The sequence below is a fragment of the Heterodontus francisci genome, chromosome 3 (assembly GCF_036365525.1).
Source record: "Heterodontus francisci isolate sHetFra1 chromosome 3, sHetFra1.hap1, whole genome shotgun sequence".
Classification (NCBI taxonomy): domain Eukaryota; kingdom Metazoa; phylum Chordata; class Chondrichthyes; order Heterodontiformes; family Heterodontidae; genus Heterodontus; species Heterodontus francisci.
The window spans coordinates 186,696,454-186,713,568 of NC_090373.1; the positions used below are offsets into that span (position 1 = coordinate 186,696,454).

The window sequence follows — 17,115 nt, forward strand, 5'->3', positions numbered from 1 at the left end:
TTCCAGGATTTTGACCCAGCGACAGTGAAGGAACGGCGATATAGTTCCAAGTCAGGATGTGACTTGGAGGGAACTTGGTGTTCCCATGCACTTGCTGCCCTTGTCCTTCTAGTTAGTAGAGGTCACGGGTGTGGAAGGTGCTGTCTAAGGAGCCTTTGTGCATTTCTGCAGTGCATCTTGTAGATCGTACACACTGCTGCCATTGTGCGTCGGTGGTGGAGGGAGTGAATGTTTGTGGATGGGATGCCAATCAAGCGGGCTGCTTTGTCCTGGATGGTGTAGAGCTTCTTGAGTGTTGTTGTAGCTGCACCCATCCAGGCATGTGGAGAATATTCTACCACACTCCTGACTTGTGCCTTGTAGATGGTGGACAGGCTTTGGGGAGTCAGGAGGTGAGCTACTTGCTGCAGGATATCTAGCCTCTGACCTGCTCTTGTAGCCATTTATTTATATGGCTACCCCAGTTCAGGTTCTGGTCAATGGTAACCCCCAGGATGTTGATAGTAGGGGGTTCAGCGATAGTAATGCCATTGAATGTCAAGGGGCGATGGTTAGATTCTGTCTTGTTGGAGATGGTCATTGCCTGGCACTTGTTTAGTGCAAATGTTACTTGAAGAAGGTTGGGCCCAGGACACTACCCGGAGGAACTCCTGCAGTGATGTCCTGGAGCTGAGATGATTGACCTCCAACAACCACAACTATCTTCCTTTGCGATAGGTATGACTCCAACCAGCGGAGAGTCTTCCCCCTGATTCCCATTTACTCCAGTTTTGCTAGAGCTCCTTGATGCCATACTCGGTTGAATGCTGCCTTGATGTTGAGGGCGGTCACTCTCACATTACCTCTTGAAGGGCGTGAAGGGATTATGGTAAAAAGGGAACGTTAAAATTTAAATTTGTGTGTTTATGTTTTACTTCATTACTGGTTAAGGATAGTTTTATAATAAACAGTGGACTCCGCCCACCTCAGTCATAAACGAGAGCTACAGGGAAAGGGTGAAAAGTGGGATTGGCCGAGCTTCTCTTGCAGTGTGGATTCTTCCTGCCTTAGTTTTTAATGAGGGTCAGGACTATTTCCGGTCGGCTGGATCTTACGGGAGGTGGCCAGTTAACAGGCCACTTCCATGTCTTCTATCGAATTAGAGACAACGGGTGGGAGCGGGAGGTAGGCGCTGGATGTGGGGCAGCCTAGTTAAAGGGCGCCTGCCATTCATGACTTTCGCTGCATGGAGAGTGATTGTGTTGAGTGTGCCTCTCCCTGGAAAATGTCTGAAGTTGAACCAGACTGTTTGCAATCTTGCTGTCATATTTTGACCCTGAGATGAGCTTCCAATCGCATCTGTGCCAACATTTCCACCTCGGTACCATTGCCCAACTCCGTCCCTGCCTCAGCTCATCTGCTGCTGAAACTCTCATTCATGCATTTATTCCCTATAAACTTGACCATTCCATTGCACTCTTGGCTGACCTCCTGCCCTTCCCACATTCTACCCTCCCTAAACTTTACTTTATCCAAAATTCTGCTGTCTGTGCCTTTACTTGCACTCGGTCCCGTTCAACCATCAGCCTTCTGCTCACGGACATTGGCTCCCGGTCAAGCAACACCTTGATTTTAAAATTCTCATCCTTGTTTTTAAGTCCCCCCCCCCCCACCACCCCATGCCCTCACCCCTCCCTATCTTTGTCATCTCCTCCAGCCGCACAGCCCTCCGAGATATCTGTGTTCCTCTAATTCTGGCCTCTTGAGCATCTCAATTTTAATTGCTTCACCATTGCTGCCTGTGCCTTCAGCTGTTTCGACTCTAAGCTCTGCAATACCCTCCCTAAACCTCTCTGCCTCATTACCTTGCTTTCCTCCTTAAAGATGCTCTTTTAAATCCACCACTTTGATCAAGCTTTTGCTATCTGCCCGAATTTTGCTGCATGTAACTTGGTTTCAAATTTTGTTGAAGTGTCATCTGCGAATTTGGAAATATTACATTTAGTTCCCTCATCTAAATCATTAATTCATATTGTGAATAGCTGGGGTCCTAGCACCAAGCCGAGAACAGGCTTGAAGAGCTAAATGGCTTACTTCTGTTTATATATTTCTATATTTCTCTGACAAAATAGATCAGGCCAGGATTGAGGGAAATTTTCAGCTCGTCCCAAAGATTTAAGTCAATTAAATGTATTCATCGAATCATAGAATCATAGAAAGTTTTAGGCACAGAAAGAGGCCACTTGGCCCATTGTGCCTGTGCTGGCCAAAAGCAATCCACCTATTTAATCCCATATTCCAGCATTTGGTCCATAGCCCTGCAGATTACGGCACTTGAGGTGCATATCCAGACTCCTTATCAATGAGTTGAGAGTTTCTGCCTCAACTACCCTTTCAGGCAGTGAGTTCCGGACCCCCACCACCCTCTGGGTGAAAAAATGTTTACTCATCTCCCCTCTAATTTTTCTACCAATCACTTTTAATCTATGCCCCTTCGTCACTGACCTCTCTGCTATGGTAAATGGACCCTTCACCTCCACTCTATCCAGGCCCCTCAAAATTTTGCATTTCAATCAGATCTCCCCTTAGCCTTCTCTGTTCCAAGGAGAACAACCCAGCCTATCCAATCTTTCCTTATAGCTGCATTTTTCCAGTCCTGGCAACATCCTCATAAATCTCCTCTGTACCCTCTCTAGTGCAATTACATCCTTTCTGTAATGAGGTGACCAGAACTGTACACAGTACTCAAGTTGTGGCCTAACCAATCGTTATACAGTTTCAGTATAACCTCCCTACTCTTATATTCCATATCTTGGCTAATAAAGGAAAGGATTCCATTTGCCTTCTTAACCACCTTATCGACCTGTCCTGCTACCTTCAGGAAATTCACTCCAAGGTCCTTCACTTCCTCTATGTTAATATACACCACAAAAAGCAGGGGACCTGAGCCCTGCAGAAAGCCACTGGAAACAGCCCTCCAGTCACTAAAACAGCTGTCAACAATTACCCTTTGTTTCCTGCCACTGAGCCAGTTTTGTATCCACCTTGCTGCATTCCCTGGATCCCATGGGATTTTATTTTTTAACCAGTCTGCCATGTGGGACCTTGTCAAAAGCCTTGCTGAAATCCATGTAGACTACATCAACTGCACTATCCTCATCTATTTTCCTTGTTACTTCTTCAAAAAATTCAATCAAGTTGGTCAAACAAGATCTTCCCTTAACAAATCCATGCTGACTATCCTTGATTAACCTATGCCTTTCTAAGTGACAACTTATCCTGTCTCTCAGAATGGCTTCCAATAATTTGCCCACTACTGAGGTTAGACTGACTGGCCTGTAATTATTCAATCTATCCTTTGCTCCCTTTTTAAACAGAGGCACAACGATAGCAATTTTCCAATCCTTCGGCACCACACCTGTATCCAGTGAGGACTGGACAATGATGGTCAGACCGTCTGCTCTTTCCTCCCTTGCTTCTTTTAACAGCCTACATTTCATCTGGCCCTGGTGCTTTATCAACTTTCAAGGATGCTAATCCCATTAATAATTCCTCTCTCCCTATGTTTATTAAGTCCAATACTTCACACTGCTCCTTCTTAACTAAAATATCTGCATCGTCCCCCTCTTTTGTGAAGACAGATACAGAGTATTCATTAAGAACCATACCAACATCTTCTGCCCCTACACATAGGTTACCTTTTTGGTCTTTATGGGCCCTACTCTCTCCTTAGTTATCCTCTTACTCATAATGTATTGATAAAACATCTTTGGGTTCACCTTGATTTTGCTTGCCAATATTCTTTCATGCCCTCTCTTTGCTTTCCTAATTTCCTTTTTGATATCACCCCTCCACTTTCTATACTCCTCTTGGCTTTCTGTAGTATTGAGTTCTCGGTGTCGGACATAAGCTTTCCTTTTCTGCCTTATCTTACCCTGTAAGCTCCTGACATCCATGGGGCTCTAGATTTGGCCCTCTCACCCTTTTTCTTTGTGGGAACATGTTTACTCTGAACCCCTTGAATCTCCCCTTTAAATGCCTCCCACTGCTCTGACACTGATTTACCTTCAAGTAGCTGTTTCCAGTCCACTTTCGCTAAATCATTCCTCAGTTTAGTAAAATTGGCCTTGCCCCAATTGAGAACTCTCATTCCTGTTCTATCTCTGTCCTTTTCCATAATTATGGTAAAACTGACTGAATTCCGATCACTACCACCAAAATATTTTCCCACTGCCACTCCTTCCACCTGCCCATCTTCATTTCCTAAAACTAAGTCTAAAACTGTACCCTCTGTTGTTGGACTTGCTACATACTGGGCAAAAAAGTTCTCCTGAATGCACCTCAAGAATTCTGCTTCCTCAATTCCTTTCTCATTAAAACTATTGAGCAAATGAAATTGTTCATTACGATGTATTCAAAGGCAACCAACAATATACTCAGCTCCTTTAACATACAAGATGTCTTGAGGTGCTTTACAAAGGTAAATTAAAAGGAATAGATACTGAACTGTGAAGGACTGTTTACATAGAAGATTTATGGCACTGAAGGAGACTATTTAGCCCATCATGTTCATGCGTTGTTTAGGAAAGGTGACTGGAGGCGAGGCCAGTAAAGTGGGTTTTGAAATCTTAGAAATAGAAAAGTATGAAGATTTAGGGAGGCAGTTTCAGAGAGTAGGGCCTGGGTGACTGTATACTTTGCCATTTTTGGCAGAGCAAAGGGAGGGGGAGATGCATCGGAGGCCGGTAGCAAAAGAATTGGAAAGGGAAGGAGGATATAAATGTAAAGCCGGGAGAGTTTGCAGAACAAGAACGTGAAGAGAGTTAAAACTGAAGTTGAAGATTTTAAATGAGATGCATTGGGGATTGGCAGATCAGAGTAGGCTTATCGGGTCCAGGTGGTAGGCAAATGGGACAGAATGTAGGTGGATGTATTTTGAATTGATTGGAGTTTGTGGGTGATAGAAGGCCAAGAAGGAGAACATTTGAGTAATCGATTCTGGGTGTAAAAGTGTTACAGCAAAGGAGAAGATGAAGGGGATTGTCATCTCCGTATGAAAGTTGACTCCATACTGGCCTCTGATGGTGCCAAAGAGCAGCATATAGTCAAGGAGAGAGGGAGGGGGTGAACCTTGGAGCAATTTTGTTTTTGGAAAAGCAATATATTATTTACATTGAGAGAGACTGCAGAATGCTGTGGTATGAAGCGAACTGGTTGTCCTCATGCATGAATCACAAAAAGTTAGCTTGCAATAATTAGGAAGGCAAATAGAATGTTGGCATTTATTGAAAGGGGATGGAGTATAAAAGGGAAGTCTTGCTACAACTGTACAGGGCATTGGTGAGACCACACTTAGAGTACTGCTTACAATCTTAGTATGCTTACTTAAGGAGGGATATACTTGGAAGCAGTTCAGAGAAAGCTCACAAGGCTGATTCCTATGATAAAGTCTTATGAGGAAAGGTTGAGCAGGTTGGGTCTATACTGATTGAAGTTTAGAAGAATGAGAGGTGATCTTACTGAAACCTATATGTTTCTGAGGGGGCTTGACAGGGTGGATGCTGACAGGATGTTTCCCCTCGGGAGGGGAGTCGAGAACTAGGGGGCACAGTTTCAGAATAAGGCCTTTTACGACAGAGATGAGGAAGAATTCCATCTCCCAGAGGGTCGTGTTTCTTTGGAATCTACTTCCCCAAAGTGTTGAAATAGATAGATTCAAGGGTTATGGGGAACAGGTAGGAAAGTAGAGGTAAGGCCAAGATCATATCAGTCATGATCTTGTTGAAGGCTGAGCAGGATCAAGGGGCCGAATGGACTGCTCCTGGTCCTACTTATTATATTCTTATGTTGTTCTTATGTTCTGAAGATGGCAGACAGGGGAGGGAGAAGGAGTCATTGCAGGAAATGCACTGGCTGCACACGGATTGCTCAATGGAGCAGGCAATGGCGAGTGGGAGGAGCTGCCTTTTCCATTCCCAGAAAAATGTGTTTCAGCGGGGCTATTAGACAGGCTCGCCTCCCTCTGCCCCATCCTTCCCTCCCTCCCTCCCTCCCCTCTACCATCCTTCCTGCCCTCCCTTCCTCCCCCTATTCCATCCTTCCATCCCTTCCCTCTCCATCCTTCCTCCCTCTCCCTCCCTAATCCTTCTCTCTCTCCCTCCCCATCCCCTCCCTCATCCCTCCTCCTTCCCTTCCTTCCCTCCACCTCCTCCATACTTCCCTCCCTCCCCTCCCCATCCCTCGCTCCCTCCCTCTCTTCCTCCTTCACTCGTTCCCCTTCTCCATCCTTCTCTTCCTTCCTGCAACATCCTTCTTTCCATCCCTCTCCCCATCCTTCCCTCTGTCTCTCTCCCTCCTTCATTATTCCTTTCCTCCCTCCCCATCCTTGACTCATTTCCTCCTCATCCTTCCGTCTCCATTCCCCATCTTTAACTCCCCTCCACATTCCTTCCCTCCATCCCCTCCTCATCCTTCACTCCCTCCCCTTCCCATCCTTCCTTTCCTCCCTCCCCCTCCTCCATCCTTCCCTTCCTCCACACCCTTCCCTCACTCCCCTCCCCCCCCATCCTTCACACCCACCCCTCGCTGCCCCATCCTTCCCTTTTCCCATCCTCTATCCTTCCCTCCTTCCGCCTTCCATATCTTACATTCCCTCCCATTCTCTCCATATCTTTCACCTTCTTACATTCTTGCACCTTTCTTCTCTCTCTCCTACTCTCACCCCATCATTCTCTTTATCCCATACTCACCCCTTCCCTATTTCCCAATTCACCCAGCCATCAATAACCATTCTGAATCTTGACACATTCTTTGTTTTTATGTGATCTCTGATCATAAAGAATCCACTTTTCCATTGTTTCAGATTGTTCTAACTCTTCTTTTGCTTTTTCATTTCACACAGAATTTTCTTTTGAATCTCCTTTCCTTGGTTCAGATTATTACTTTTCATTCTTTGTAAGTCACATACTGGGAGGTGAGTGAGGTTTGGAAAGGGGTGAAGGGCTACCCATCACCCTTGTGCTCGCTGACCTACATTGACTCCCAGTCAAGCAAAGCCTTGATTTTAAAATTCCCATCTTTTTATCAAATCCCTCCAGGTCCTCACCCCTCCCTATCTCTGTAACTCCTCCAGTCCCAAAACCTTCCAAGATATCTGCTCTCCTCCAGTTTTGGCCTCTGACTTTAATCACTCAAGAATTGGTGTCTTCAGCTGTCTCGGCCCTAAGTGCTGGCAATCCCTCCCTACACCTCTCCACCTCTCAACCTCTTCCTCCTTTAAGACACTCCTTAAAACTCACCTTTTTGACCAAGCTCTTGGTTATCTGCCCTAATATCTTTTTATGTGGCTTTGTGTCAAATTTTGTTTGAAAGCCCTCCTATGAAGCACCTTGGGGCATTTTACTATGTTAAACGTGCTATATAAATACAAGTTGTTGTTATCCTCATGAATTAAGGAGGGCTGCACTGTATGCTGTCTAATAGCCTCTTGGTTTTGTTTTTTTAACAGCTGAGAAAGAAAGCAGTGCTATGGGGAGCCTCACAATGAAGGAAAGCGATGAGCTTGTTTTCTTCGTGAATGGACAGAAGGTACGAGAAACTGGCTGAGAGGTCTGTGACTGTCACGCAGCGAGTAAGAGATCATTGGCTCCTGCTCCAGCAATGCCTCGATTATAAAATTCATATCCTTGTTTTCAAATCCCTCCATAGCCTTAGCCCTCCCTATCACTGTAACATCCTTCAGCCCTACAACCCTCTGAGATATCTGTACTCTGCCAATTCTGGCCTCTTGAGCATCCCAATATTAATAGCTTTACCATTGGTGGCATTGCCCTCAGATGCTTGGCCCTGAGCTCTGGAATTCTTTTCCACCTCTCTACATCACTCTCCTCCTTTAAGACACTCCTTAAAACCTACCTCTTAGACCAAGATTTTGGACACCTGTCCTAATATCTCCTTATGTGGCTCGGTGTCAAATTTTGTTTGTTAGTCACGAGTAGCCTACGGTGCTGGATTGGAACTCAGAAGTCCCATTATGGCAAGTTGTGAAACTGAATTTGATAAATCTGGTAATTTATAAGCTGGCACCAGATAAAGCCCAACCTGTTTACTAATTTCCTTCATGGAGGGGTAATCAGCCAGCTCTGTCAGGTCAAGACTGATGCCAGCTCTGCATTACGTTATTGACTCGTAACGTCTTCAGGGCAATCAGGGATGGACAATGAAGACAGTCCTTCGATTTCCAATCAAATCCAAAGCACAAAAATAAAAACAAAGTAATGCGCCCAAACTGGACACTATGGAATCAAAATCACTGGTGTCATCCAGCAGTGAGGCCACCAGAGTTTATAGAGCCAGTGGGAGAGCACCTCACTTCCAATGTACAAGCACTTCTTCGGGTCACCCCTGGTATTTGCCTGCCAGGCTGGTGGGAGGACCTGTCCATGGCCTTCCTGGCCTCTTTCTTTAGGGTTCCAGGTCACTTTCTTCCAGGTGAGGTTCACATCTGCCCATGTGGAGGCAAGTGCACCTCCCTTCACCTGAGCTCCACTGGAGAAGTCTAAGGTCACCTGGACACAATTTCTACCCCATACAAGGCAAACAGGGAACTTTAACAAATGGCAGAAACGCAGTGTCCGCTTTTTCACTCAGTCTTTCACAGGAGTTAAAGAGAAATACCCCAGGGAACCACTTTAAACATTCACCATTGGTGCACAGTGATAACGGTGTGCAACATCCACATTTACACTGCTGCTACTCACAAAGTTTTCTTTGACAGCATCTTCCAAACCTGCAGCCTCCACTACCTAGAATGCCAAGGGCAGCAAGTGCATGGGAGCACTTCCCATTTCCCCGCCAATTTGCATACCATCCCAACTTGGAAATATATCGGTGTTCCTTCATGGTGACTGTGTCAAAATCCTAGAATTCCCTATCTAACAGCACTATGGCAGTACCTTCATCACATGAACTGCAACAGTTCAAGAACTAAGCTCATACCCACCATCAAATGGATGGGCAATAAATGCTGACCTTGTTAGTGATGCCTTGTCGATGGTGGAGAGGTTTTCAGAAGTCAAGAATTGAGTCCCTCACCACAGAATACACAACCTCTGACCAGCTCTCGTAGCCATGGCATTTATGTGGCTGGTCCAGTTGACTTTCTGGTCAATGATAAACCCCAAGCATGGGGCATTCAGTGATGGTAATGGATTGAATATTATAGGGAGTTGGTTGCACTGTCTCTTGTTCGAGATGGCCAATGCCTGGCACTAATGTGGTGTGAATCTTACTTGCAATCAGTTAGATGGTAAGAAAGGGGGTTCTAAAGAATTTTTTAAACGTGGGAGAATCAGATCAATTGAATTAATTCTTCACAATAATGTCACATGTGAAGACAATGTAGATGCTCCAACCCCAGTTATTTTGGTCTGGGGAAGAACACATTCTGAAAACATTCAAGGAATTATATTTATTTGCCCTTGAGAGATAGGCAAGGTCAGCATTTGTTTCCCATTCCCTAGTTGCCCTTGTGACGGTGGTGAGCCTTATCCTTAAACTGCTGTCATACTTATGGTGCAGGTACTCCCTCAATGCTGTTAGGTGGGGAGTTCCAAGCACTGATGGAGAACTGACGCTATGTGTTCAAGTCAGGATGGTGTGTGACTTAGAGTGAAACTTGGAGATGTCATTCACATACAGGTACAACAAGCAATTAGGAAGGCAAATGGCATGTTGGCCTTTATTGCAAGGGGATTGGAGTACAGGAATAAGGAAGTATTGCTACGATTGTGCAGGATTTTGGTGAGACCACATCTGGAGTACGTGTGCAGTTTCTCCACACTTAAGAAAGGATATACTTGCATTGGAGGCAGTACAGTGAAGATTTACTAAATTGGTCCCTGGAATGAGAGTGTTGTCCTATGATGAAAGGCTAAGTAAAGTGGGCCTGTATTCTCTGGAGTTTAGAAGAATGAGCGGTGATCTCATTAAAACATTCAAACTCCCTTCCTAACAGCACTGTGGGTGTACCTACCCCACATGGACTGCAGCAGTTCAAGAAGGCAGCTCACCACCACCTTCTCAAGGGCGATTAGGGATGGACAATAAATGCTGGCCTGGCCAGTGACGCCCACATCCCATGAATGAATAATTATGGAGCCAATCATTTAGGACTGAGATGAAGAGAAATTACTTTACTCAAAAGATTGTGAATCTTTGGAGTTCTCTACCCCAGAGGGTTGTGGATGCTCCATCATTGAATACATTTAAGACTGGGATAGACAGATTTTTGATCTCTCAGGGAATCAAGGGATAGGGTGAGTGGGCAGGAAAGTGGAGTTGAATCCTAAGATCAACTGTGATCATTTTGAATGGTGGAGCAGGCTCAATGGGCCATATGGTCTACTCCTTCTCCTATTTCTTGAGGTTTTGTGTTCAAGTGTTGCCCTTGTCTTTCTAGCTGGTGGAGGTCATGGATTTGAGAATTGTCCTGGGGTAATGGTGATGGGTCCTTGAATCTCTGCAGCTCCTTGTGGTGCTTCCAAGTTGCTCTTCAGTTGGAGAATCCAGGATTTTACCCAGAAACAATGATGGAACGTCACAAGGTGCCATGCGATTTAAAATGAAGAAGGTTGTGGGAAAAGGTGTTAGAACTTAAGGAATTGTAGCTGCTCCCAATCCCCCCCTCCTCAACTCCCCGCCAAAATTGAGTTGCCACCCCCATTTTGAGTAGTCAACTCGTAGTTTGAAATTCCTGAACTCATGAGGGAATTGAAAGAGTCAGATCCAACCTTGTAAAATGAGCTGGTTACTGGCTAAACTTTCTGTCTGTTTTTCTTTCATTGTTCACAGGTTGTGGAGAAAAATGTGGATCCTGAATTGAACCTTCTAACCTACCTGAGAAAGAAACGTATCCTTGAGAGGTGACCGTCAGTTTGGACAATTGATGACTCCCAGTGTTTGATTTGGGGAGGAAGGGAAGGAGGTGTCTTTGACTCTTGCAACAAGTCCCAAATATGATGAAAGGCCACCTGAAAATTCTGTTCCCTATAATTATCCAGCTCTGCAGATATAAGTGAAATACATCAAATATGTTTCCTTCTCTGTCTCTTCACCTCAGAAGGCAAGGCCATCACTTTTACTTGTCTAACATCACCATCCCTTTAAAACAATCTGTAGTAAGAATCGGAGAAACTGGATCAAAGATTTTCTTCCCATTCCACGCTGTTCAAAATGTCCAACAATTTAAATAATAGCATGCGATTAAACATGCAGCGATGTTACACAAGGTAGTTGAATAAGCAGTGATATTGGAGTATTTTATTAACTGATGCAGAGGGATATGATGGCTTGTCTATATTATCATAGAATTTACACCACAGCAACAGATCATTCAGTGCAACTGGTCTGTGGAAGTGTTTATGCTCCACATTATCTTCCTCCCATCCAAGTTCACCTAACTCCTTCAATAAAGCCATCGAATCCTTTCTCCCTTATGCACTTATCTAGCTTCCCCTTAAAGGCATCTATGCTATTCACCTGAAGCACTCCATGTGGTAGTAAGTTCCACATTCTAACCCCTCTCTGTGAATTTATTAGTGACTATCTTTTATTTGTGGTCCCTGGTCTACTCTCAAGAACATCTTCTCAATGTCAACCCTATAAAAAACTTCCATAATCTTAATGACCTCTATCAGGTCACCCACGCAGTCTTGGCTTCCCGAGAGAAAAGAGTCACAGCCATTTTAATACACACCCCTGCTCTCATAACCACATATCTGTCCTAGGCTTGCTGCAGTGTTCCAGTGAACATCAACGCAAGCTTGAGCAACAGCATCTCATTTACCGATTCGGCACGCACAGCCTGCCAGACTGAACATTGAGTTCAATAATTTCAGAGCATGATGGGCCCCCTTTTTTATTTGCAGTTATTTTTTCTTTTTTTAATTCTATTTTAGTTTGTTTCATCATTCATTTTTTTTTACCATGTGCCTGCCCACTGTTCTGTTTTTATATTTGTGCTTTGGGCCAGGGCTGTTAATTTTTCTATCCATTAACACCCTCTCTGCACTAACACTTTGTCTTTCAGCACACCATTAACATACTATTTGTCTTTGCTCTATGACCTTCTTGTCAGTTATTCTCAGTGACCCTGTCCTATCAACACCTTCTGTTTTGTTATTTCTTGCCCCAACCCTGCTTTATTTGCTTAAAACCTATTACATTTACAGAGTCATAGAGAGATACAGCACTGAAACAGGCCCTTCAGCCCACCAAACCCGTGCTGACCATCAACCACCCATTTATACCAATCCTACATTAATCCCAAATTCCCTACCGCATTCCCTCCTACATTAATCCCATATTCCCTACCACCTACCCACACTAGGGGCAATTTACAATGGCTAATTTATCTATCAACCTGCAAGTCTTTTGTGGTGGGAGGAAACCAGAGCACCCGGCGGAAACCCACACAGTCACAGGGAAGACTTGCAAACTCCACACAGGCAGTACCCAGAACCGAACCCGTGTCGCTGGAGCTGTGGATGTTAACCACTGTGTCACTGTGCCACCCCAACCTTTCTAACCTTTGCCAGTTCTAATGAAAGGTCATGGATCTGAAACGTCAACTCTGCTTCTCTCTCCACAGATGCTGCCAGACCTGCTGAGTATTTCCAGCATTTCTTGTTTTTATTTCAGATTTCCAGCATCTGCAGTATTTTGCTTTTATTATCACAGCCTTTTCAATGTTTGCTGATAGTTATAACAATCATGGATGGTACCATCCTTGTAAATGTTTATTGCACCTTCTCCAGTGCCTCTATATCCTTTTTATCAGAATATATAAAGTCTGACCTGATTGGGAAAGCGTATCTATTTTCTGGTTACTTTATTGAACCTCCTTATATCTTATGTTGATTTTAGTTCTTACAGGTGCATTCCATTATGGATAATTACCTTGTGGGCAGGAGAGGTGGAGGTGTAGTGGTAATAACACTGAGCTCATAATTAATACCTGTCAGACCTGCTGAGTATTTCCAGTATTTCCTGTTTTTATTTCAGATTTCCAACATTTGAAGTATTTGGCTTTTAATTTATCATAGTAATCAAGAGTCCCAGGCTAATTCACAGGGGACCAGTCACTGGTGAAATTTAAATTAATTTAGTTCATAAAAATCTGGAAGTGAGAGCCAGTCTCAGTAATAGTGCCATGAAAATAACATTAATTGTCTTAAAAGCCTCTGTCTTAAAAACCATTAATGCCCTTTCGGGAAGGAAATTAACCGTCCTTACATGGTCTGGCCTACATGGTTGACTCTGAAATGGTCTAACAAGCCACTCAGTTGTCAAGGTCAATTATGGATGGGCAATAAATGCTGGCCTTGCCAGCGAAGCCCACATCCCAGGAAAGAATTTTAAACAAGAGAGTCACATAGCTTGCTGGCCCAACTAAATCCACTGTAAACTCCATCACATGCCCAATTGATTCCTCTCGAAACTCCATCACTGGCCCAATTGGTTCCACTGTAAACTCCATCACTGGCCCAACTGGTTCCATTGTAAACTTCATCACTGGCCCAACTGGTTCCACTGTACACTCCGTCACTGGCCCAACTAATTCCACTGTAAACTCCATCACTGGCCCAAAGGGTTCCACTGTCAACTCCATCACTAGCCCAACTGGTTCCACTGTAAACTCCGTCACTGGCCCAGCTAATTCCACTGTAAACTCCATCACTAGCCCAACTGGTTCCTCTGTAAACACCATCACTGGCCCAACTGATTCCACTGTAAACTCCGCCACTGGCCCAACTAATTCCACTGTAAACTCCAGCACTGGCACAACTGGTTCCTTTGTAAACTCCATCACTGAACCAACTGATTCCTCTGTAAACTCCATCACTGGCAAAACTGGTTCCTCTGTAAACTCCATCACTGGCACAACTGGTTCCTATGTAAAGTCCATCACTGGCACAACTGGTTCCTATGTAAACTCCATCACTGGCCCAACAAGTTCCACTGTAAACTCCATCATTGGCCCAACTGGTTCCTCTGTAAACTCCATCACTGGCCCATCTGATTCCACTGTAAACTCATCTCTGGCCCAACAAGTACCACTCTAAACTCCATCACTGGCCCAACTGGTTCCTCTGTAAACATCATTACTGGCCCAAAGGATTCCACTGTAAACTTCATCACTGGCCCAACTGGTTCCACTGTAAACTCCGTCACTGGCCCAGCTAATTCCACTGTAAACTCCATCACTAGCCCAACTGGTTCCTCTGTAAACTCCAACACTGGCCCAACTGATTCCACTGTAAACTCATCTCTGGCCCAACAAGTTCCACTCTAAACTCCATCACTGGTCCAACTGGTTCCACTGTAAACTCCATCATTGGCCCAACTGGTTCCTCTGTAAACTCCATCACTGGCCCAACAAGTTCCACTGTAAACTCCATCATTGGCCCAACTGGTTCCTCTGTAAACTCCATCACTGGCCCAACTGATTCCACTGTAAACTCATCTCTGGCCCAACAAGTTCCACTCTAAACTCCATCACTGGTCCAACTGGTTCCACTGTAAACTCCATCATTGGCCCAACTGGTTCCTCTGTAAACTCCATCACTGGCCCAACAAGTTCCACTGTAAACTCCATCATTGGCCCAACTGGTTCCTCTGTAAACTCCATCACTGACCCAACTGGTTCCTCTGTAAACTCCATCACTGACCCAACAAGCTCCATTGTAAGCTATATCGTTAGCCCAAATGGTTCCACTTTTAACTCCATCACTACCCAATTGGTTCCTCTGTAAACTCCATCATTGACCCAACTAATTCCATTGCAAACTCTGTCACTGGCACAACTGATTCCATTGTAAACTCCATCACTGGCCCAACTGGTTCGTCTGTAATCTCCATCACTACCCAACGGGTTCCACTGTAAACTCCGTCACTGACCCAACTAATTCCATTGTAAACTCTGTCACTGGCACAACTGATTCCACTGTAAACTCCATCACTGGCGCAATGGGTTCCACTGTAAACCCCATCTCTACCCAACTGGGTCCACTGACAACTCCATCACTACCCAATGGGTTCCACTGTAAACTCCATCACTGACCCAACTAATTCCATTGTAAACTCCGTCAAGGACACAACTGGTTCCACTGTAAACTCCATCACTGGCCTAACTGGTTATTCTGTAAGTTCCATCACTGGCCCAACTGATTTCATTGTAAACTCCATCACAGGTCGAACTGGTTCCTCTGTAAACTCCATCACTGACCCAACTGGTTCCTCTGTAAACTCCATCACTGACCCAACTGGTTCCTCTGTAAACTCTATCACTGGCCCAACAAGTTCCACTGTAAGCTATATCATTAACTCAAATGGTTCCACGATAAACTCCATCACTACCCAGCTGGTTCCTCTGTAAACTCCATCACTGACTCAACTAATTCCATTGTAAACTCCGTCACTGGCACAACTGATTCCATTGTAAACTCCATCAGTGGCCTAAACTGGTTCCTCTGTAAACTCCATCACCAGTTCGATTAGTTTCACAGTAATCTCCATCACTGGCCCAATTGGTTCCTTTGTAGGCTATATCATTAGCCCATCTGGTTCCACTACAAACTCCATCGCTATCCGACTGTTTCCTCTGTAAACTCCATCACTGGCCCAACTGATTTCATCGTAAACTCCATCACTACCCAACGGGTTCCTCTGTAAACTCCATCACTGACCCAAGTAATTCCATTGTAAATCTGTCACTGGCACAACTGATTCCACTGTAAACTCCATCACTGGCCCAACTGGTTTCTCTGTAAATTCCATCACTAGTTCGACTAGTTTCACTGTCATCTCCATCACTGGCCCAACTGGTTCCTTTGTAGGCTATATCATTAGCCCAACTGGTTCCACTATAAACTTCATCACTATCCAACTGTTTCCTCTGTAAACTCCATCACTGGCCCAACTGATTTCATCGTAAACTCCATCACTACCCAACTGGTTCCACTATAAACTCCATCACTACCCAATGGGTTCCTCTGTAAACTCCATCACTGACCCAACTAATTCCATTGTAAACTCCGTCACTGGCACAACTGATTCCTCTGTAAACTCCATCACTGGCACAACTCATTCCTCTGTAAACTCCATCACTGGCACAACTGATTTTATTGTAAACTCCATCACTGGCCCAACTGGTTTCTCTGTAAATTCCATCACTAGTTCGACTAGTTTCACTGTAAACTCCATCACTGGCCCAACTGGTTCCTTTGTAAACTCCATCAGTGGTTCGACTAGTTTCACTGTAAACTCCATCACTGGCCCAACTGGTTCCTTTGTAAACTCCATCAGTGGTTCGACTAGTTTCACTGTAAACTCCATCACTGGCCCAACTGGTTCATCTGTAAATACCCTGCTAAACACCCTACGTGGTCAGTCCTTCAACATAAAAAAGGGTTGCTCACCACAACATTCTCGAGGGCAATTATGAATGGGCAACAAATGCTGGCCTTTCCAGCAATGCCTTTCATTCCATAAAAGAATTTAAAAAAATTCTTTGTTGCTCTGGTATGATGGTGACGGACCTTCTCTTTGAACCTCTGTAGTGCTTGTGGTGTTGGTTGCCCTGTGTTGCTTATCCTACATCTCGAGCAGCAACACTATGTGCAATCAGCTAGGACGCATTTAGTTGGGTGTGTGTCAGTTATGGAACAGTTGACCAAGGTTTTCCTTAATATAACTGCACCAGTGGGTCTGACTGGGACCAAGCTAGGCTGCGGGGAAGGAGGATGTGGCTCCTGCACTGTGATGCTCTCCAAATATGACTTGTTTGAAAAGAAGATCCTGTATCCTTTCACTAACAGTTGTATGATGTTCCAGAAATAAAAACAATTTTCCTTTTGAACAAATGAAAAGGAAAAGTGCATCAGTGTGCACTCTATCTACTGGAAAGTGCTCCGTCTCCAACCACTAACAACACTAATTCACACAATAGGCCTAAATACTATTAATCCCAGGGTGCTCTTCACCTGTCAGGAGTTAGCCCAACTGGTTCCACTATAAACTCCATCACTGGCGCCTGTTTTTCTTCTTCCATGAACTGGAAGAGGAAAGAGGGCCATT

The 17,115-nt window shown here is 44.6% G+C and overlaps 1 protein-coding gene across 3 annotated transcripts in view; it reads left to right on the top strand.

Moving 5' to 3' along the window:
• Positions 1–17,115, top strand: part of LOC137365127 (xanthine dehydrogenase/oxidase-like) — a 151,290-nt gene that overhangs the window by 642 nt on the left and 133,533 nt on the right. For all 3 annotated transcript variants that reach the window (XM_068027904.1, XM_068027903.1, XM_068027905.1), the window contains exons 2-4: positions 7,487–7,566; positions 10,831–10,888; positions 16,742–16,838. In XM_068027904.1, coding sequence (XP_067884005.1) covers positions 7,507–7,566; positions 10,831–10,888; positions 16,742–16,838 — 215 coding nt within the window. In that variant the 5' untranslated portion in view covers positions 7,487–7,506. The remainder of the gene's footprint in view (positions 1–7,486; positions 7,567–10,830; positions 10,889–16,741; positions 16,839–17,115) is intronic.